The sequence below is a fragment of the Triturus cristatus genome, chromosome 7, assembly GCF_964204655.1.
Source record: "Triturus cristatus chromosome 7, aTriCri1.1, whole genome shotgun sequence".
NCBI classification, from domain to species: Eukaryota; Metazoa; Chordata; class Amphibia; order Caudata; family Salamandridae; genus Triturus; species Triturus cristatus.
Genome location: NC_140590.1, coordinates 118,990,714 through 119,015,127, shown reverse-complemented (window position 1 = coordinate 119,015,127; position 24,414 = coordinate 118,990,714). Strand labels below are relative to the sequence as shown.

The following is a 24,414-nucleotide window of genomic DNA, read 5'->3' as shown; positions in this document are numbered from 1 at the left end:
ACACTTCTGGAATCTGGAGTTGGGCATTGGGAGGACACGGATATTCTACAAATGTGAGTTTAACTCTTCGTCATTGTTCATTGCTGTGGGGAACACAATGCCAGCCTGCAAAATAAATCGAGATTCGAGCCTGCGTAAGGCCTGAACACAGTTATCCCCTCTCAGGTGTTTGGGTCCTGTGTCCAGGTCAAAGTATTTCCCCTTTATCCAGTCCCTGCTATGGGCTTCGTTGGAATGCTTAGCTGTGCCGTAGCTGAAGTCTCGATTGGTTATAGCTCTCCAGTGCTCTAAAATCTATTTCTTGACCATGACGGTTGTGGACCCAATATACCACGTCCCACATGGGCATGTGATAACATATACAACAAAATCAGTCCAACAATTAATTGATCTGGGGATACTCCATTGTTATCTAGGTCTCTGTAGTGTCAACTCCCTGACATTATCACTATGACTACAGGCCTTACATTTGTTACACTTGTGAAAACCTCCGCCCTGCTCCAGCCAATTCCTCTTGTGAGATTTTAAATGGCTGTTAACCAGTATGTCCTTAAGGGATAGGTTCTTTCTGTAAGTGACTGATGGTGCTCCTCCCAGTTTTTCTAACACAGGATCTTGTGTAAGAATGTGCCATCTCTTTCTCAAAATCTGTCTAAGGTCAGCTGCCTGTGTATTATAGGTGGTTATAAAACGCATTGGGTTGTCACCATCTCACACCTCCCTTTGGGTTTGGTTGGTTGGAAAATAGCCTTATTTTGGTTAATGGTGTCTGCCTTGGTCACCCCTCTAGGTAACATTCTCATAGAGTACCCTCTGTCTTTGAATCTCTTCAGCATGTCATTTTTAGTTTTTTCATATGACCTTTCCGAGCTACAGTTACTTTTTGCTCTGAGGAGTTCCCTGTAAATTAGGTGGATGGCAACTGGCATCATGGAGGATTGAATTGCCTGCAGTCTGTTTCCTGTAGACGTCTGTGGACAGTTTCCCTTCACTTAGGGGCCTATTAGGATGCCTCCCTAGCGGGAACGGATCCTCCCACCTGCCATGCAGCGGTCCCGCACATCTAATCATGATGCGACCGCTACTGCGGTGGTCGCATTTGGCATTTTACCATTGCGGCGGGTGCTGCTGGCTGCAGCACCCGCCAAAATGGTAAAATGCCATGTTGTGCATTTCCATGCACAACGTGACTGGCACCGCCCGGTGCCTCCCACCTTGTGCATGAACATGTAGGGTGGTACCATAGATGCCCCCAAGTGCACGCCCCCCCATATATGAGCCCCAGCTCCACCCAGCCTGCAATCGCAACGATTGCCAACTGGCGGAAAAGCGGCATACGGGCTCTCCATCCGCTGCGATACCCACCGCCATTGTGATATGATAGTGGGTAATTCAGGTTATGATGGCGCGATGGTCGCCACCGCCAGCACAGCGGTGGTGTTTGTTACGCCATCGTAATCACCCCCTAAGTGTAAATGTGATGTCTGAAAAATATATACATATAATATATACATAAAAAATAAAATAATTAACAAATTAAACAAAAAAATGCACTTACCAAAAATAATTAAAACATATAGAACATTTTCTATATATGTATATACAATTGCTATTAAAAAAATCATATAAAATTAAACAAATAAACAAATAATAAAATTACATATATTTAAACAACAATAAAAAAGTATTAACATCTGTGAAAAATAGATATACTGTTTCTATTGCAATGTATACAGCAGTAGGGAAAGCGTTGGACTCTGAAGGAGTAAAATTTACTATTCCCAGTACAGACTCAGCTACAGCAGAGAATGTATTGGGCACTTGAGGGGTCAAATGTACTATTCCTATTTCAGTCTGTGCAACAGTAGGTAAAACGTTGCACTCTGGAGCGGTTACATTTACCTTCCCACTCCAGTCTGTGCAACAGTAGGGAAGGAATTGGACACCAGAGGGGTAAAATGTACTATTCCCAATACAGTCTGTGCAACAGTAAGGCAAGCGTTAGACACCAGAGGTTTAAAATGTCTTGTTCCCACTCCAGTCTGTGCAACAATAGGGAAAGCGTTGGACACCAGAGGGGTAAAATGTATTATTGCCACTCCAGTCTGTGCAACAATAGGCAAGCATGACACCTCAGAGTTGTGAAATTTACTAATCCGACTCCAGGCTGTGCAACAGTAGGGAAGGCGTTGGACACCGGAGAGGTACAATTTAATTTCCCCACTCCAGTCTGTGCAACAGTAAGGCAAGTGTTAGCCTTCAGAGGTGTAAAATGTACTATTCCCGCTCCAGTCTGTGCAATAGTAGGAAAAGCGTTGGACACCAAAGCGGTAAAATGTACTACTCCCTCTCCAGTCCTTGCAATAGTAGGGAAAGGTTTGGTATCCGGAGGGCTAAAATGTACGATTCCCACTCCAATCTGTGCTGCAGTAGAGATAAAATAGTTCACTTCAAATAAATGGCATATTTTAACAACTCTAATTAATAAGCAAAAATATAAAATTCTTAAAATAGAAATTAAATTTCTCGATTAAACAAAACAAATTACAAAATTACATAAGTATTACAAATGTTAATAATTATTATCAAATTAAAACAAATATTACTAATTTCATTAAAATGTCACACTGTATTCCCACAAACGTAACAGGCAACTATTAAAATGTAATTGAAATAAAAAAGTATAACACAATTAACATATTATCTAATAAATAAAACAGTTATTAATATGTGAATACATAGGTGCCGATTCCAATCCGTTAAAAATATTCCCCGTACGAATCGTATCCGGATGTTTTTCCGTACGAATCGTACAAGTCCCGTACAAACTGGCAAGTACGATTCGTATGTTAAAAAATCCATACGAATCGCATTGGGAAAATTCCCCGACATGTCCTCGGGTCGGAAAAAGTGTCCGACACGTCCCCGGACAGTTTTACGTACGAATCGGGATAATGAAGTCCGAGCGCGCAAGTACGATCCGTCCCGTCCGTCCGAATGCACAACCGTATGGAAAAAACACCGTACGGAGCGAACTCCCATAGCAACCATGGAGACGTCCAAACATGTGCCTGCATATGCTCCGAACACCCCCCAGCCCACCCCCCCAAGTACGCGCCGTACCCCCAGCACCCCCATGTACACGCCGTACCCCCACCCCCATAGGCACGGAGCGTACCCCCACCGCGTAGGTATGGAGCATACCCCCACCCCCATAGGTACGGAGCGTACCCCCACCCCTTAGGTACGGCGCGTACCCCCACCCCATGTAGGTACGAAGCGTACCCCCACCCCCGTAGGTACGGAGCCTACCCCCACCACCTATGTACGGTGCGTACCCCCACCCCCATAGGTACGGTGCGTACCCCCACCACGGTAGGTACGGTGCGGACCCCCAGCACGTAGCGCTTGGGGTCCGCACTGTACCTACGGGGGTGGGGGTACGCACCGTACCTACATGGGGTGGGGGTATGCACCGTACCTACGGGGGTGGGGGTCCACACCGTACCTACACGGGGTGGGGTGGGGGTCCGCACCGTACCTACACGGGGTGGGAGTACGCTCCGTCCCTACGGAGGTGGGGTACGGTGCGTACATGTATGGGTGCTGGGGTACGGTGCGTACATGGGGGGGCTGGGGGTACGGTGCGGACGTGTAGGGATGGGGGTGCGGTGTGTACCAGCCCCCTTTTCGTCGTGCATCGCGGCGCACTTAGCTTTTCCGGCACTTTTTGGGTCCCGTAAAAATATTGCCGTCCGAAGTGCTGTGGGTACGAATCGTACTTGCTGATCCGTAAAACGCTGCCTGACTCTATGCGAATGTCGCGTACGCGGTGTCCCGGATCGGAATTGTGGATATATTTTAGCCGGTCGGTGTTTTTTACGATTCGTACGGAAATGGTGTTTCCGTACGAATCGTACTTGCATGTTTGTAAGGTATTTTTCCCGGGTACGAGTTGGACGGAGAAAACGCTCCGTCCGACGATTCGTACCCGGTTTTTCCAGAATCGGAATCGGCACCATAATGTTTAATTTATTATTACTTAAATAACTTCGCACTATATTCTCCTACAAACACAACAAAACACACCCAATATATAACACAAAAAATTGAAGTATTCAATAATTTACTAAATTGTCAATAGATGAAATATTTCAATAAAAATAAATAATTTTTTAGCATTATTACTTATTAGCTTCCCACCCTATTTGTTAACAAACTGAACAAATCACACCTAAAAAGTAACTTAAAAAATATGATAATATCAAACTTTACATAATTAATTATCAATTGAATGGTTACTAATACATTAATAATTATACATTAATAATTAATTATTAATACATTATTTCTTAATTAACTTCCTACGCTGTTCCCCTACAAACCCAACAACATGCAACTAAAATATACCTTGAAAAATATAATAATTGCACAATTTACATAATTGATTATCAATTAAATGATTAATAATAAGTACAAATAATAAATAATTGATTATAAATTAAATACCCAATCTGTACCCCTACAAACCTCGCAACCCGCTACGCCACTATAAATTACAGTTAACAATTACATTACTTTTAAATATAACAAAAAATTACAAACTATATTTAAAAACCATTAACAGCAATTATACAAACAATTTATAACATACACAATTAAATATAAATTAAAATACATAAAGAAAATGTAAAAAGCTATATTTTTCCCAACTATGTTTTTGTAAAAGATATGAATGACACATATATTTTTGACAGCAATATTAATTTACTTAAAAATCGATATTCTTGTAAATTATATTTCTGTATCACGATAACAAAAACTCTATATTTGTGTCAATATCTTTTACTTGAATTTTCTCCAAATACCACCCACAACCCATCGAAAATTGCCAACCAACGGAAGCGTCCAACCACTGGGAGCAGTTAACTCCCGCTCTGTTGTTTTCAGCATCAAAAGATTCCTATGGGACTTAACATGAGGAATTCTACTTTTGGAACTCCCATCGTTTTCGGGACCCACTTGATGGAACAATACAAAAGGAGGCATGGCAGATGAATAGTTTTTTCAAAGAATTGTACAGATTTATCAAACTGTGCCAAGGTTATTAAAAATCAAAAACGCTCTTGCTATGGAATCTCTGATCTAATTATAACTATAAATGCAGGTGTCCCAGAACGTTCATTTTCTATGCTCATTCTGATAGGAAACTTCGCTCTACAATACTGAATGTATTTATACCAAACTTAAAAGAAAGTTGTAACTTTACAAAGAATGTGTGCTTTTTGTGATTTTGTGTAAATCTGTTCTGGCATTTGTTGAGAAAAGAGCCTTTACTGAAGTGCTCTGATTGGGCTGGATGGGGTTAAAAAGTTAGGTATAATCGGGGAATTGGTCCCACAGGATTCCCATGGTACCAAAATGTTTAAACAATAGGCTGCAGATTGGCCAGTCAACTGTTTTCTCCCATCAGCTATTTCAATACAACAGAATCAATTACAGGACTCGGGGACTTGTTTACATGTCCTGGAAAAGTTTTAAGATGTAGAGTATGACTAAGCATTATATAATAGAAGGGCACAGATAGAGTGTAAATTGAGGCAGGCCTCAGACCCTGTGCCTGTACTGTAACTGTTCTCCCGGCCGCTATGTTTAATTAAAGACACTTATCTTGTTTTGGCATACACCTCTTGTCTTTAGTTTTTTTCAAGGTATTTGATTTTCAAGGGACAACATCTCCCCTGTTTGAGCTATCAGAATTTTGGGTCTCATTACGATGGGGGGCAGACATCAGTCCGCCCGCCATCGTTGCAGTGCTGGGACTGCCCGCAGATGTGCGGCGGTCCCACAACACATATTAGAATGCGCCCGCCATATTGGCGGGCACATCCTGGGCTTTTAACATTGCGAAATGTGCTGCTGGCTGCAGCACCGTATGCAATGTGAAAAGTGCGTGCACTGCATTTCCCTGCACCACGTGGCGCTGCACTTGGTGCATGGAAATGAAGGGGGGCATCCTGGGTACCCCCCCACACACAGAGGGGGTCTGCAATGGGCCCCCAAATCCAGCCTCCGCCTGCCTGTTTGCGGCGGGATGACGGCCGCAAAAAGACAGGCGGAAAGAGATTTTATAATCCCTACCGCCGCAATGCTGCCCTGTGTCCTGGTTCTGCAAGGCAGTCCTTCCGCCATCATAATGAGCCCGTTAGTCCCTTCAAAAAAACTAGAAACCCATACATCAACTGCAGGTCCCTGTGGAGGTGCCAGACAATACATTTCTACTCTGAAGGTCCACCCACATCTAAATGCGGTGGAACGTAGTCTTGGTGGGGATGATAGTCCATCGCCGTTGTGACGGAGTATCTTTACTGCCAAGAAATAAATCAATCTTAACCCCTGGATGGCTCAGCAGCTCCTGCGCCCTATCAATGAGTTGAGTTCCTAGTTGCATGACCTGCCACTGGGTCTGTGCCATTTTAGTGAGGTGCACATGCTGCACAGCACATTCCCCCAGTTCTGCATCCTCTTTGCAAAGAAGTAACCCTTTACAGGCCGGCTGCTTTTCACAAAAAAAATAAGAGCTGAATCTCCACCTGAGAAAAACATTATGTGGGTAACCCCCTTGCCCCTCCCTCTGCTGGGACGGGCCGCTGTCAAACCCCCAGATTCCATAGCTGCAGAGGCAACAAAAAAAAACAAATTAAAAAGGCTAACAGTCGATAAATCAAAAGAAAAATTCAGGGGTGCATTAAGGAGAAAAAAGGGAGTAGATAAAGTTAAAAAAAAAGTGAAATATTGGTACAGTTTGGATGGAGCGCTTTGGTAGAATTGGGAGTAAAGATTAAGAAACTAGGCGCACCCACAAGCTTTAGTGAGTGGCTGTGCGTGTGTTGGGCATAATGCAGTTTAACATAACTTTCTTTTCTTCTTAACACAAAATGCATCTTTGCCTTGTATTTTAGTGAGATAGGCCAGGAGATGCACTCACGTAATTACGCGTAATTTCCATATTCTCATTAATTTTGTGAAATTATGCCACGTGTAGTTCTGCAGATTTAAGACCCTGCTAATACAAGATACATTGAAATTGCAAGTCCATTGCCTAATGTTAACATGTACTGTGACAATATATCTGAATCTCCATTAATTTATAACACAATGCAATGGAAATTGTAGTGCAAAGGTTGGTCGCACACTGCTCGTCACACCAGCAAGTTGCCCCAAGGAACTGTGGTAAATGTAGTGGCGACGGCGAGTACGCCTATGCCACGATGTATAAAGAACAGTATGTGTTGCGTTAGCCATCCCTGGACACGTGTTTCGAGGTAGTTGCCTCTCGTCAGCAGGGAGCAGGTCAGTGTAAGGGGTGCCGCGTGGACTGCCAAAATGTAATGAAAACAGGTCAAGTACCTCTCATGGCGCGCAGGTGCAGATCCAAGGCTCATCAGCCCGTTGGCTCAAGGGAGCCGTAATAAATTGTGCAAAGGTTGGTCGCACACTGCTCGTCACACCAGCAAGTTGCCCCAAGGAACTGTGGTAAATGTAGTGGCGACGGCGAGTACGCCTATGCCACGATGTATAAAGAACAGTATGTGTTGCGTTAGCCATCCCTGGACAAACACGTGTCCAGGGATGGCACACGCCACGCATACTTGCACGCACTCTTGAGCATAGGTGTATCCGCCGACGCTGACCTTCAGGGACCATTTTCATTGGGGGTACACGACTGGTAGGTGTAGCAGTGTGCGACCAATCTGATGTAACTTTATATTCAGGCTCCCTTGAGCCGGTGGAGTCGACGGACTCATGGTTACGCACCTGCGCGCTAAGAGAGGTACTAGACCTGGTTATGTTTTTAGCAGCTTACACAGCAACCCCACTCTCATTTTCCTACTCCCTGCTGACGAGAGGCAACTACCTCGAAACACGTGTCCAGGGATGGCACACGCCACGCATACTTGCACGTACTCTTGAGCATAGGTGTATCCGCCGACGCTGACCTTCAGGGACCATTTTCATTGGGGGAACACGACTGGTAGGTGTAGCAGTGTGCGACCAATCTGATGTAACTTTATATTCAGGCTCCCTTGAGCCGGTGGAGTCGACGGACTCATGGTTACGCACCTGCGCGCTAAGAGAGGTACTAGACCTGGTTATGTTTTTAGCAGCTTACACAGCAACCCCACTCTCATTTTCCTACTCCCTGCTGACGAGAGGCAACTACCTCGAAACACGTGTCCAGGGATGGCACACGCCACGCATACTTGCACGCACTCTTGAGCATAGGTGTATCCGCCGACGCTGACCTTCAGGGACCATTTTCATTGGGGGAACACGACTGGTAGGTGTAGCAGTGTGCGACCAATCTGATGTAACTTTATATTCAGGCTCCCTTGAGCCGGTGGAGTCGACGGACTCATGGTTACGCACCTGCGCGCTAAGAGAGGTACTAGACCTGGTTATGTTTTTAGCAGCTTACACAGCAACCCCACTCTCATTTTCCTACTCCCTGCTGACGAGAGGCAACTACCTCGAAACACGTGTCCAGGGATGGCACACGCCACGCATACTTGCACGCACTCTTGAGCATAGGTGTATCCGCCGACGCTGACCTTCAGGGACCATTTTCATTGGGGGAACACGACTGGTAGGTGTAGCAGTGTGCGACCAATCTGATGTAACTTTATATTCAGGCTCCCTTGAGCTGGTGGAGTCGACGGACTCATGGTTACGCACCTGCGCGCTAAGAGAGGTACTAGACCTGGTTATGTTTTTAGCAGCTTACACAGCAACCCCACTCTCATTTTCCTACTCCCTGCTGACGAGAGGCAACTACCTCGAAACACGTGTCCAGGGATGGCACACGCCACGCATACTTGCACGCACTCTTGAGCATAGGTGTATCCGCCGACGCTGACCTTCAGGGACCATTTTCATTGGGGGAACACGACTGGTAGGTGTAGCAGTGTGCGACCAATCTGATGTAACTTTATATTCAGGCTCCCTTGAGCCGGTGGAGTCGACGGACTCATGGTTACGCACCTGCGCGCTAAGAGAGGTACTAGACCTGGTTATGTTTTTAGCAGCTTACACAGCAACCCCACTCTCATTTTCCTACTCCCTGCTGACGAGAGGCAACTACCTCGAAACACGTGTCCAGGGATGGCACACGCCACGCATACTTGCACGCACTCTTGAGCATAGGTGTATCCGCCGACGCTGACCTTCAGGGACCATTTTCATTGGGGGAACACGACTGGTAGGTGTAGCAGTGTGCGACCAATCTGATGTAACTTTATATTCAGGCTCCCTTGAGCCGGTGGAGTCGACGGACTCATGGTTACGCACCTGCGCGCTAAGAGAGGTACTAGACCTGGTTATGTTTTTAGCAGCTTACACAGCAACCCCACTCTCATTTTCCTACTCCCTGCTGACGAGAGGCAACTACCTCGAAACACGTGTCCAGGGATGGCACACGCCACGCATACTTGCACGCACTCTTGAGCATAGGTGTATCCGCCGACGCTGACCTTCAGGGACCATTTTCATTGGGGGAACACGACTGGTAGGTGTAGCAGTGTGCGACCAATCTGATGTAACTTTATATTCACGCTCCCTTGAGCCGGTGGAGTCGACGGACTCATGGTTACGCACCTGCGCGCTAAGAGAGGTACTAGACCTGGTTATGTTTTTAGCAGCTTACACAGCAACCCCACTCTCATTTTCCTACTCCCTGCTGACGAGAGGCAACTACCTCGAAACACGTGTCCAGGGATGGCACACGCCACGCATACTTGCACGCACTCTTGAGCATAGGTGTATCCGCCGACGCTGACCTTCAGGGACCATTTTCATTGGGGGAACACGACTGGTAGGTGTAGCAGTGTGCGACCAATCTGATGATTTTTTTTAGTTGTGCAGTGATCAGCAGAAACATAGATATTTTTGGTAAAGTTTTTTTTTAATGATATAGGTGATTTTAGGAAAGAAGGAATTCTTTGCATGTTACAACACTTTCGAATCTTTGTTAACATGACCTACATTAAGCTGATTCTTTTTTAAACAAACTACTGCATTCTTTTTACTGCGTTTAATTATGTACGACACATTGTGGTTTTATTATTCATATTTGCAGCGATATTATTTCTTTCATATGAAAGAACAAGAAACCGAGGGGCATATTCACAAGAATTTAGCGCTATTTATTTTCTCGCCCACTATCGCTGTATTTCAACGCCGACATAGCGCATTATTATCAAGGCTTATCAATGATGCGATCTGAAATCTAGCAATAGCGGCGAAAAGCGCCAGTATCGCCTGAAAACAAGAGTTAAAATGGAGGAGATAAGGAGATCCTTGCTGATACGCCCCAGTGACCTTAACCCTACAATCCACCTCCCATTATGTAGATGGCTTAGTCGACTTTCAAGCAGGTGTTAAGATCCTGCGTTAACAGGGCTTAGCGCGATTAATCTTGTCGCTAAGCGGGTCTACTGCAGGCTTGTTAATAAAGCGAAGCCTTGTTAGTGTCCATTTCCATGAAGTTTTGTCCCGGAACGCCTACTTTGCATGTCATTAGCGATGACATGCAGGGCGATTAGAAAATGGGACCAAACTCATGGAAAATAGCGCTAACAATGCTTAGCGCGAGCTTGCTGATGTGAATATCGCCGCTTTTCTGGCTTTTAAAGCTAGGAAAGCGACGATATGGCCCTTGATGATATGCCCCCGAGGACTTCAGCAGTTTGTGGAATGAGTGATAGTGTGACAACGTACGCTAGATACATTAATGATTACCAGTCACCTCAAAGTTTCATGACCTTATAAAGGAGCCCAGCTTTGGCCTTATTCCTCAATATTGCCTCAAAACTCATTGATGACTTGCACTATTCCTAGAATGTATAGCAATAATTGTCAAAATGCACCATCAGGGTTAAATCATAACAGATGCTGATGAAACACTCCAACCCAAGATCGTACCTTATTCAGCATCACTGGTGTTATGAAGGTTCATTGTCTCTTCAACTATCACTCTCTGAGCTTTACCTGTATTTCTCATTTAACATGAGTTTTATTAACTTCTGTAGGGGGTGTGCATATTTGGGATTTGACGTTGTATGCGATACTCAGTTGGGAAGTATATATAACATGACACACTCCAATCCTCTGTAATATTTTTAATATCTCCAGAAACCCCTTGTTGGAAGCCTGAAAAAATAGACAGCATGTTGGCCTGATAATGTAGGTCTCCCTTCTCTCTTACCATTCTTAGACGAGTATCACAACCTTGATAAGTGAGCAGTGATTGATCTGAAATGAGCTCCCAGAGAAGAACGAGGAGCTAAAAATGAGTGCACTCTTTCGACAACAAACAGAAGAGAGGATTTATCGTTCTCAAAGAGTTCCAGAAGATAGGAGTCTACAACTTCCTCTGGTCTTCCCATGTCAGTTGGTTCTACAAGTACAACAATATGCACATTATGACATACTGACTGAGCCTCTCCGCCTTTTGTACGCATAAGTGCTGGTTGTGTTGCAATTTCCTTTGCATCTGATATCCGCCACTAAGCCATGTTTTAGAATGTTTGTCGACACTTCCTTACAAATGGTTTAATTGTACCATGAGTGTCTGTGCTCAGAACAATTTTTGTTAGGTTGCCCTTCATTTCAAGTTGTGAAGATTATATGTCATCATTATCCAGAGGAAGAGTAGACTGCTCCAGAAACAAGTTTAATGACAGGTAGGCATATTTACTGAAAGCCTTCATGGGTAGCATCTCCATGAAGCCCTCAAGGCTGTAAGTGGCTCTTGGAAATATTACAGCACAGCCGGAGGACCATTCTTATTGTCATGAAACCTCTCAGATGTATACATTTACTGGCCAACTTGTGACCCAGTTGTCCTCCCAGCAGGTAGACTATCAAGCAGAGGCAGCAAGTAGATTTGTTGGGGGACAAATGATGTCCCAGTACACTCCTCAGAAGCAGCCCACCGCTATGAGCTGTTGTACGTATTTGCAAATTTTTGGTATTGGCGGGAATATCTCAGAGGAGGTATACTGTGTTCTGGAAGACTGGTGAGCAGGGCTGCTAGAAGGAAAATTCTTAACCTTTGTTCAAGCATGTATTAATATTTCTAATGATGCCTGAAAATAGTTTACTTCTTATCGCCTGCGATTTTTTTTTGTGGATCCATAAATGCAGTTTGGTGCAAATTAGTTCATAATTATATATTTTATTGATAGTGGCAAAAGTTCAGAATGGGCCCAAATACATTTTGAGTGAATACTTTTTCAAGATACCAACTTTGTAAACAGTGATGGAAAACACAAGCAAAAGTTGTGTACTGTGCTGAAGGATCACATCATGCAACCAATTCAAGCATAGTTCTGTCAACATTTAAAACATACAAGCGCTTCACGTTATGCCATTTTCTTGACTATATGTATTAAGCTTTACCTATTCTGGTTGTGTTAAAAACGAATGTAAATGGAATAGAGAAACTTTTAATTGAAAACGCTGTGCCACATATTTTGAATTATTATTTAGTTAATTCTTGTTCATATATCTTAAAATTCTTGCTCTTCTACGTGTGAAATGGGGTTGCTGTTTGAAGTGGTGGGGGCGACCCCTGCCCAAGTAATAGCCACAAACCCCATGAAGGTGAAGCAGAAAACCCACTGAATTAACCGGGGCTTGACTCTGGGTCGCTTGGCGCAAAAAGCAGTCAGGTTTGACTTGGGAGCAGTTTGTAAAGTATTTATGCAGCAGACAAACAGTACTGAAGTGTAAACACAACACAAAATAGTAAAGTGGAGAAAATTATATGATACCAAAATTACAAAACTAATCAGGAGAACCACAGTTATGAAAGACTATAAAGGATCAAAGCGCCAACCATAGCCATCTAGTCTAAAAAGTCGAAAAATATTTTCACCGCAGTGGAGGTGGATTTGGACACTGCAAATTGATTGGGCCCAGACAGTGCTTATCTTTGGACTTAGAAGAAATTTTGAAGAAAAAATTCTCAGAGGATAAATTCAGAGGAGTGAGGCTGCAGGCGGTGTCCAAGGGTGAGGCACCACCATCTGGAAGCCACTGGACAAGTTGCAATGAAGATTTCTAAGTTTGGACTTAGTCTCTTTTTTTGGAAGTCAAAAATCTCCAGATTGAAGCAGCAGATGGCTGCAGCCGACAAGCGTTTTGGATGCCATACACCCTTTTAGCGAAGGACAGATGAACAGGATCTGCTGCTGCGGAGAAGAATAGAGCAGGAGCTACCGCAAAGTTAGGCAATGCACTTTGGGTGGATAGAGGAGCAGGTTGGTCCCAGTTTTTCCTCAGTTCTCAGACCAGTCTGTAGCCAAAAAATGTATGTCCCAAGTTTTGGATTTTGGCTATCAGGTCACCTTTAACACTCCAATCAAGATTCCAGGACTGAAGGGGCACTACTTGGGTGTTAAGGACTCACTCAGGCTGGGTCCAGGTGCGAATTCAAGATGGAGAGAGCTTGTTATGTCCCTTTGCCTTTAAACGGGAGACCAAAAAATGAGTCCTTGGAGTCACTCTGGTAGTGTCACGTGGCTGATAGGGACATTGTCGACATCGCTAAATTAGCATGAGGCCAGCAGCCATGATGCTGCTTTTGCGCTCTTTACTACATGGCTTAATTTTTGCAAGACTCTGTTTATGCCTTTCGCATGAGAACAATCTGCTTCGTTCATTCTCTGCCTGTTCCTGGAGTTTAGTCTGAACACTGTGAGCAAAGTCGATACACAATGCCCCTTGTTATTCTCTTCCGGTCAGTCCCTAGCACCTAGAAAAAACATGCTAATGCAGCTGCTGCTGAAAACTCGTACTTTGATATTATGGGGATGCATGTTTAGGTAACACAAACTTGGAGAGGGAGCTTTCCATGGAGAAGAACAATGCGGTTCCTATGATGTAGATATACCATCTAGGCACTAAGTTATGGGGTCTGCTGACAAAACTCCTTACCAAGGGAAGGGTGGCTAGGCATTATAGTCCTTTTTCCACTGTCTTCATATGATGACATCTCCCTTTAGGGTATATGGCCTAGCTGTATTAGTTTTATGCTTTTTTCTTCTGGTTGTGTTTCATATACTGAATTTTAGAACATGATAGTTAAAATAAACATTTTAAACTATATTTATGTTTCAGTCAGTTCTTACTGTGGACTGATACGAGAGTGTGAGCGAAAAGGTGTGTCTTGTTACCACGATTCCTGAGAGATCCGGGAGTGTTATGTTCTGGGGTGTCTAATTATTTGCTTCTTCATGACTGTGTAGGAGAGCGAGTGAGACACTATAGCTCTTCGGTCCTGGGTTTGTGGGCAATATGGTTGTGGGAAGGCTTAGCCCCTATACACCTATAGTACTACATAGTTCTGTGTATGTGCAGAATCTCTGCAACAGTAGTCCTGGGTCAAAGTGATAAAGCAGAGCTCAAGCAGCAGGGCAGGCCTCTCTGGGTTTAAAGCGGGCGCCGGGCAGCAAATCAATCTTGTGGCATACACAGCAGGTGTAATCCTCTTAGAGTCCTTCCGTAGGTCTAGAAAGTGAACTGAACAGTGGATCTGAGGGCACTATTTTTATGACTAGTACCTTCGCTAATATAGTAGAATTACCTATGGGTTTCTCTTTGAATTGCTTGGAATGTCCTGACTCTCCTGCCCTGGCTCCAAGCTGGATACAGAGACAATGTAGCGGTGACAAGCCCTTTGTGTAAAGACAGGGCACAGCATATTCAGTTACAAGTGGAGCTGTTCCGAGCTCCGCTCCCCCATTCTGTCAGCAGATGACCCATTCTGGCACACCTAATCCACAAATGTGTGACTGTCTGAGAGGAATTCACAAAGTCCTAACTGCCAACTACACCCAGTCAAGTGACCAAGAGGAGGCTGCAGGCACCAAATGGCAGAGGCAGGAAAATGCCAACTTTCTAGAAGTTCAGCTACAAAGAGAGGTTGGCCCTAATACACCCAGCTTGAATGGGCCAGTAAATACAATTAACAAATGATCTAGCTGATAGTTTTAAATGCCGTTATTCACTTCAGCAAACTTAGACCAAACTGCAAGATGTCTTGGTCTACATAATTTATTATGTTGATTCTTCAAGAATTTTCAAGAAGAAAACACTTAAGCAAATTAGTCAAACACAGATCAAGATAACACTTCTTGTTTACATTGACCTAGAAACAAAATGACACAATAATCGAAAATAATTTTCTAACAAAAATAAATGTGAATATTCAACCAGTCAAGAATTCACAAAACAACCCTCCTCTGAGTTCATAATCATGTTATCAAAACATTCAGTGGTTGCTGACCAAAGGGAACTAGTATTCAAGCGTAGGGTTTACATATTTGAGAGTAACCCCCTTTGAAGCTATTCCTATTTCAAGCACTTTTTTGCCCAATGCTAAAGTGTGCCAACACGTTTCAAATCCCAATATGCTTTTTAGGATTTTCTTCAGGGCTAGGATTGGATTGGAAAGAATCTGCTGTAAGTGTCTTCTCATTAATAGAAATGCCGTACTGCTCATGTTGCCGACGTCCCGGTTTTCTGCAAGCACTGGGAGGATCTTTAACGACTGATTTACGGTGCAGTCTTTTGGAGAAATATTTTTCAAATTTCGAACGAGGACGCGTTTCTGTTATTTTTTATCACAGTTAGTGTAGCCGTTTGATGTGTGCAGCACCGGCGTACGGCTCAGGTGTTCGCTGCGGCATGAAACTCTTTCTAGGAGAGGTATTTTAAAAATTGTAATTTAAAATCTGACTTTACCATTAAAGAGGATTTTTTATTACAATTTTTTAGCTACCAAACATGAAATGCTTGTCTCCCCGCAATCAAACATACCACGTATTACATGGAATATTATAACCTAATGTTATCATTTGAGACTGGTAGGCCTCACAGTAGTGGAAAAAGAGTTTAGGAATGTTTCACTACCAGGACATGTAAAACTAAAAGGTACATGTCCAACCTTTTAACTACAATGCACCCTGCCCAATGGGCTAGCTAGGGCCTACCTTTGCGTTGACTTATATGCAATAAAAGGGGAGTTTAAGGCTTAGCAAGGGAGATATTTTGCAAAGTCTATTTGGAAGTTTAAAACTCAGTTCATGCTTCAATTGCAAGCCTGAGACATAGTTTAAGGTGTTGCTTGAGGGGGTGGCAGGCTAAGTATATTTAATTTACTGGCTCTGGGTATAGGGTATACTGCTTTACAAGAGGCATATAAGTAAATTAAATATGCCAATGAAATGTAAGCACATTTTACCATGTTTAAAAGAGAGAGCACAAGCACTTTAACACTGACTAGAAGTAGTAAACTGCAGAGTCCTAAGGCCAATAAAAGATAAATCAGCCAAACAGTGGAGTACAAAGGCAAAATGTTTGTGAGTGACCCTGCAGAGAGGGTCAGGTCCAACACAACCCTCCTCCAGCCTAAAGCCAGGGTAGCCTAATTAATACCTTGATGAACTTCCCTGCTTATGCAGTATAACATGGACAAAGGCCCTCTAGTGCAGAGGCACTTGTTAGTTGTACGCCTTTCTGAATTCAGTTGGATCCCTCAGTCTACACTCACCTCAGTGCACCTAAGTGACCCATGGGGAACACCTCTCCTCACCTGTGGACCCCATCTCTGCAGCACCTAAACTCCCAGTAGGCAGACAGTACCACCATGGCCAATAAAGTGAAGTGGCACACTATAACCTTTGGATCAGACTTCTGTCCCAACACAAGAAAAACTGTGCTCATAAGGACAGCTACCAACAGAGGCCACTAGAGGCAGTTAATGTCAAAAGCCAGGCTTCAGGCCACCCATGGTCCCCTGACCTTAGAGTAGGGGGCACAGCCCGAGGTGCTAGGTACCCTTTTTCAACTGTCCTTTACACCAGTTCTGGGGTGGTAGCTAGAGACTGGTCACTCATCTCAGGGCCTGTACCCTAAGTGTGAACAGGGGTCAGGGGTGAGTCCTTCCTGCACCTGCCCCTCCATCTGGGACTTTGTGCCCTTCGTTTGGGAGTGGCACCCCCACAATTCTGAGCTTTCAGGGTGTCCTAGGCAAACATTTCTCCTAGCTCTTCCATCACCATTAGAAACTCATTCTCCAGAAAATAGTTAATGGGCATCTGCGGACTAACTATGGCCCTTCTTTGGGTCACTACCCCACCCCATTAAGGGATACCATGGCCATGGGGCAGAGAAAGTCCCACTCCTGGACCTGAATTAGCCTACACACCTGACAGATGTACAGGTTTGGGAAACCAGCCTTTCCACAAGCAGGATCTGGCAGCCCGGGGTCCCTCAGGCAGTGACAAGGACCCCTTTCACTTTGACAAGGTAAAAGTGATGACTCCCATCCTCAGGGATCACCAGTCTACCCTCTGAGTTCTCCTCCCAACTGAGGGAGATTAGCACATGATCTAACTCCTGCCCCTAGGGACTACCTACCCCTAAGGCCAAATAGGCCACCCCTGTGGGGGACCCCAAGTGGGTGTTTTATTAGGACAGAAAGAGTGTCCCTGCATGTGTTCTGGCTGAGAACAATAAGAGCAGTAGATCCGGAAATGGGGCACCTTGGGCCAACACCCATCCTCCCCTTCTCCCTGCAGGGGAGAGCCTGAACCACCTTTCTTGGGATAATCCCGGGTACTTTTATGGACACTCTCATGCTGACCGAGAGGTAGGCCTCCTCATCAAGCTTCCCAGGGTCAGTCAGGGTCAGTCAGCTTGCTATCCACCAGGTGCTGGAGCAGCTCTGTTAGATAGGTATTGAACATGAGCTCCTTCAAGATTAAGGGCCTGATTACAATATCGGATGGACTGGAGTCCATCCGACATCATTTGAAAACTGGGACTGCATGACCTCCTGTCGTCGGTTCCACACTAGCAAGTAGGATGCTACCAAACACTGTTCGGTTGCAATCCTATTCTTTACATTGGGAGCATGCATTCCAAATGTAATGCATGCTCTTATTGTAAAGAGCAGAGGTGTAGTTCACCCCTGCACTCTGTGGGGCACCTCAAAGTGCCTGCCACCAGGTGCAGGGATCAACGGGGGGCATGGACGCCATCTGGCGGCCTTGCACCCATGGGGACCATGCTGGGGGCCCCAAAGTCGAATTCCCACAGGCTTTCTGTGTTGGAAAGGCTGGCATAGAAAGGCTGTTGGAATCTTCCATTGTACTCCCTCATCCGGGAAACTCCGCCCGAGGGATTGATGGAGGATTTCCGAATGACAGCCAGGCTCTCCAAGCCCAACGGAGGCCTTTCAGAAATCCAGTTTGGATTACTTTATGACCGACCCCATCAAAATGGGCCAATCGGAATGGAATCCGAACAGAACATTTTGATGAAGTAGGAATGGCTCCAACCGACAGTCAGAGTCATTGAACCATCTGAACAGTGCTATATGGGCTGCCATATCCAGGGAAAAACCTCCAGTGCTATTTTTCATCCCCGAGACCTCTAGGCAATGCCCAGTTACAGCACCTTCGGTATAAACCTCAGGATGGTATATGAGGGAATGCTATAGATGTCATATAGAACATCAACAGGCTGATCGAGGTAGGGCCTTCACCGCACAAGTAGTTTGGTGACTGCTCAAACATGGAATGAAGATGTATGCTTTTTAAATGATAATCAACATTTAACCAATGGGGGTTTAACCAAATTTTTGTTTTTATTAAAGGTAACAGGAACATGAGCAAGGCATCAAATGGCACCACTGTTGATTCTACATATCAGGTGAGTCCTGCTGTTGTGGTGTTTAAAATACACACATTGTGACTGTTGTACCTTGACAATAAAGAAATAACTTCTAATCATTGATTTTAAAAGGTATGGTTCACTTATTTTCTACCTATTTGCAGTTATTCTTCTCCACCCTGCACCATTTAACTTTTGTGGCAGTTCTTCATTATAAAACATACAGCAACAAGGTTCATTAACAAATCAGCGTAATACATTCTTAAATAGTCAATTATCAAGATTCTCTGTAGACAAACTCCATGAGAAATGCGCTATTTAGAAAATGGAACAATAATTTTAATTAATCTCAAACATGATTTTAAATTGAAGTTAATAAAATGGTGATTGAGAGGCCTGAGCAGTAAGCACCATTCAAGATGGCAAATCGTCCAGTATTCATGAGGTATGGAGCAATTAAAAAAAGAAATCTTTGCAGATTGATGAAGCGGGACGAGCTACAGGAGAAAGTTACAGACTTGTCAAATTTGGGATAGTTCAAGACTGATAGACCAGAACAAAAGTGTCGAAGCACGCGGATGCTTATAAGCTGTTATTATAAAGTGAAACTATAAGAAAGCAAATTATTATTTAGGGTGGTTGTTAGTCCACCACAAGTAAGCGCCATGATGCTCCCTCCGGAGCGAACGTTGCGCTTTATAAATACCCCCTCAAATATCAAATATCAAGTTGCTAACCTGTTAGATGCGCTCAAAGGTTTCAATCATTTAAACCTGATTACAACCCCTGGTAGCTGTGGCAAAGAGCAGAGAGATTTAACTTACAAAACATGTGTAAAACATTTAAAAGTAGCAAACAGTTAAAAAATCAAAGAAGCCACACATAAAATCTCACTCCAACTCATATTAATAGGGAAAACTTTAATAAGCAAAACAATACCAAAATGACAAAAAACAATTAAGGGGAACCAGAAATATGATATTTTTAAAAGAGTTAAGTAAAAATAGTGCAGAAATGCGCAAAGCAGAACTGGTAGTCAATGGTCATGGTAGACTGGGACGTATGTGCAATTTAAGGCTAACCACGAGGAAGCCCTGGTTGAATACTCCAACTGGATTAGACTCATTGAAAACCTGGAATTTAAAAAGTTGTAAAAAGTAATTCTAATTTTTTTGAAGAAAAACTCTTCTCTCCATGAGACAAACCTGAAATGTAATCTGATGTCATGGACTTACTGGTCGGATACATTTGGCAGCAAGTTACTTTGAAGTTCAGGAGCTCTGGAGAAAAAGTTTTAAAAAAGTTTTAAACTTTTTTTAGTACCCAAACTAGTACTATAGTACACTTCTGAATGCCCCCAGGACCTAAATAGGAGATACTTAGAGACTCTTAGGGGTCGATTACGATGTAAGGAAAGCATTCCGACCGATTCAGTTCCCAAATGCTTTCCGAAAGACTCGGATCAGGGGAGTCCGACCGATTTGTATCATTGGACTCCCATTGACTTTGTTCCAAACGAGAACATAGGCTCCCATTGACAAAAGGGGTGGTTGGGAAAAACCTTGCACCCTGTGTCGGGCACCCAATGGTGCCTGCAACACTTTGCATGCATAGGTAGGGGGGTCCCTTGGGTACCCCCATAGGCCAGATTCAGAAGGCCCTGGGTGAAGGGGGGCCTGCTATGGACCCCTAAAGTCAGATTCCAACAGCCGATTAATTTCGGAACAACCAATTTGGAAAGGCTGTCCAAATCTGACAACCTAATGGCTCGGGTGGAAGTGCGGTCCATAGAGCTCTATGATTCGGCTCCTACCGACTCGTTTACTCCCAATGCCTTTCAGAACCAAGTCGGACAGTTCACGCGCTTCCCAGCCATTGTAATCGGTCATTGGAAAACGTGTCCAAGTTGGTTAGAAAGGCGGGTTCCAAATCGGATTCGGATGAATCGGATGCTGTTCGGAGCCTTTCTGGATGACATCATAATCAACTCCTTAGAGTGTTAGGCAGAGGCCACCAACATAGTTCCCAGGTTCCAGTTGCCACTCCTCAGCCGGAAATTTCCAGGAGAGTGCAGTTTGTTGTGTCCCTGTTGCCACACAAGAGGTCAGTTAGCTGACTCTTTGTAAGGCACAACTTTTTCCTCAGCACAGGGAGGGCAGGTGCAGTCTTTCTGAACTCCTCTTAGGTAATAGACAGCAGGTACAGTTCTCTTCTGTTCTTCTGCATCATCAGGAAGTGTTCCGTGGAGGTGCCTTAGGGGGCATATTTATGCCTGGCATCAGATAATGGATGGAGGTGACTATGGGCACTACCTAATCAAGGAGCACAGGTTTTGCAGGCAACACTAAACATTGCCTCTGAAGACTGGAGTTATGTAGAGAAATAGACTATGGAAATCACTAGTGTCCACCCTGAACTAACATCCAGTTTGAAACAGGCCTTGTACCCACAACAAACCAAGAGACAGAGGTCTGGTAAGACAAATGCAGGGTCCCTAAGCACTAGGCATAGAATACACAAGAATTGTCCTGGTATCCTGTGTGCTCCCTTTCAAATTAGCCTCCAGGAATATCAAGTATTGAAAAGTAATTTTTTTTCAATGTGCTTTTCCTTACTATGTATTAAAAATCCAACTTCACCATTAAATTGATCTTCACCTTCGAACTGGATTTTTAATGACTAGTAAAGTAGTTGTTTAATTATTTTTGTATCTGCCTCTATTCACAAGATACAGTATTAGTATTTTACTTTGTACTCTGATTTTCTACAGAAGACAAACAAGCCTGCACTATGTGTCCTACCTTTAAAACCATGTGCCCTACCCTTCGGGCTGCAAGACCTTTATCGGTGCAATGCGTTAGGAGTTAAAAGAAGGTTATTACCCATCAATAAATTGCTATTTAAGCAGTTGCACTGCAGGTTTAAACTGCAGAAGTCAAGCTACAATGATAGACCTGCAGCCACTTGTGGAACACACCGTAAGCACTGCAATCCAAAAGTGACATATAACATCCATGCCATTGATGCAGTTTCCACACCATACACTGTGGCATTATAAGAGAGTTAAATATGCGAATCAGGAATTTGACCGCAGTCTGCAGAGTCTAAAACCAGCAATAATAGTAATCAAAAAATGGATGTGACCACTCAAAAAGAGGCATATTCTCATGGAATCTAAACAATGAAATAACGTTGGCAGCAAAGTAATTAAGGAGAGTTGTCCTGAGGCAAAGGAAGTTCACATTGAATCTCTGTCTGGATTATCCCACTCATCCATTGCTAGATGTGTCATTCACATTTTTGATCAGCACCCAATATAGACATTGAGAATTGTAACTGTCAGTCAGGATATAAGAGTGTATTCGATTCACACACATTCAGCAGTCTCCGTTGTAAAGCTTTTGTGTCGGTTTGAATGAGCAAGAAGGTTAAAAAAAAATATCGAGACACAAGCATTGCCCATGTTTACATTGGCTCTCCCAGGAACTGGTGTGTATGGGACAGATGGTGAAATCAGAGAAACCTTGATGGAGTTCTCAGTATGATGCTTAAGAGCAGACACACTTTAATGGCAAACATTGCACAGTTCCCACACAGTCCCACTGTAATAAAAAAGGAGTCACTAGAGTTGGCCTGTACTTTAATCTATGACTTAGGGTGCGTAGCCTTCACCACGAGGGCAGAGACCCTTGGTGAATCTGGCCTGCAAGTTTCCTTTACCTGCCTATTTGTTTAATACTATAGAACATATAGATTCACTAGAAGAGGAGCTGAACCCAAATGTAAAGAATGGTCGTTGATACATATGGCTCCTGAACCGTTAGATTCAGATGCGAAGCCCCATTGTTAGTCCACCAGGTTCTAGCTAGTTGTCGTTGGTGGTTGCAAAGGATGAGGTGATGAGACCTGCTGAAGAACACAAAATGCAAGGTAGGAAACCTACATTGAACCTGATGAAGATCAGTGCACAAGAGCAATAAAAACAGGGTCATACAGAAAAACTGAAATTGGTCAGAATACTCTTTGTATACTGGAACAATAACATAATTTTCTTTTCTCCAAATAATGTATGCTTCTAAAGCAGGACCAAAGACTATTTGAATAAGATTTTACCCTTGCAGGTGAATAATTTGATTTGCATTGATTCTCTCTTCTTTCTATCAGGAACTTCAACGGCGGCAGTCAGATACTTACTGTGAACTGAAGAGAGACGGAAAGTGAATACTTGAACAATTCCACATCTCCAACAGTGCACCATCATAGAGACCTACAGGCTGGAATCTTATTCCTATTTCCAGTTCCAAGAGGAATACATCAATCATTTGTCACCGCAATTGCAGTTGCAAACCATTGACGAGCTACCGAAACTTAAGTTGTAGTGGGATGTTGTGGTAACAGATTCCCAAATGGGAAGGTGTTCCCCAGAGGAACACCTTCCCCTTTGTGAATTGTGGCAATATCATTGGGGCAAGCAAGGCCCTGCTTGCTCCCTCTGATGTTTTTTAAAGTAGCACCCATTCTTTCATGGGACATCAGTGGCTTTAAAAAAACGTTTTCTATTTGGGAACCCAAATACACGGGTAGTGGTCTGCTATTCCTTATATGCCTAATGCAAACAAAACAGTTGATGGACAGAATGCAGAACAATGTCATACATTCACCCCAGTACAGAGATCTGGGCCTAAATCCATCATTTTTTTGCTCACCATGCCGTTCCAGTTTGAACCCAGCCATATGCAAATCAGTCTTGACCCTGTGCCTCATGGGAACAGTCCAGCCCGAACTGCCAAGCCAGGTCCACCCTGGACAGGAAACAAGCATCCTAGGACCGGTTTCGGGGCTTCACCCCTCTTCAGCCAGGATAGCTTGATTCCAGTGGCATGGAGAGCAAGGGACCCACGTCTGGGCATACCCTTCCCACTCGGGGTGACAAATGCAAACAAAACAGTTGATGGACAGAATGCAGAACAATGTCATACATTCACCCCAGTACAGAGATCTGGGCCTAAATCCATCATTTTTTTGCTCACCATGCCGTTCCAGTTTGAACCCAGCCATATGCAAATCAGTCTTGACCCTGTGCCTCATGGGAACAGTCCAGCCCGAACTGCCAAGCCAGGTCCACCCTGGACAGGAAACAAGCATCCTAGGACCGGTTTTGGGGTTTCACCCCTCTTCAGCCAGGATAGCTTGATTCCAGTGGCATGGAGAGCAAGGGACCCACGTCGCCCTAAGTGGGATGGGTATTCCCAGACGTGGGACCCGTGCTCACTACGCCACTGGAGTCAAGCTATCCTGGCTGATGACGGCTGATAGCCAGAAACCGGTCCTAGGATGCTTGATTCCGGTCCAGGGAAGACATGGCTTGGCAGTTCGGGCTGGGCTGTTCCCATGAGGCACAGGGTCAAGACTGATTTGCATATGGCCATGTCTAAACTGGGGTGGTGTAGTGGGCAAAAGAACGATGGATTTAACCCAGATCTCTTGACTGGGGGAGAATGTCTGCATTGTCAGCATTCCGTCCATCATTTGTTTGTTGTAACGCTTTTCGCCCTAAGTGGGATGGGTATTCCCAGACGTGGGACCCGTGCTCACTACGCCACTGGAGTCAAGCTATCCTGGTTGATGACGGCTGATAGCCAGAAACCGGTCCTAGGATGCTTGATTCCGGTC

General features: G+C 44.2%; 1 protein-coding gene across 1 annotated transcript in view; it reads left to right on the top strand.

The window, feature by feature from the left end:
• The window catches only part of LOC146808987 (sialic acid-binding Ig-like lectin 13), a 435,230-nt gene extending 411,815 nt beyond the window's left edge, over nucleotides 1-23,415 (top strand). The window contains exons 8-9 of the mRNA XM_085614274.1: nucleotides 18,725-18,780; nucleotides 22,906-23,415. Coding sequence (XP_085470400.1) covers nucleotides 18,725-18,780; nucleotides 22,906-22,962 — 113 coding nt within the window. The 3' untranslated portion in view covers nucleotides 22,963-23,415. The remainder of the gene's footprint in view (nucleotides 1-18,724; nucleotides 18,781-22,905) is intronic.
• Nucleotides 23,416-24,414: the final 999 nt, after the last annotated feature.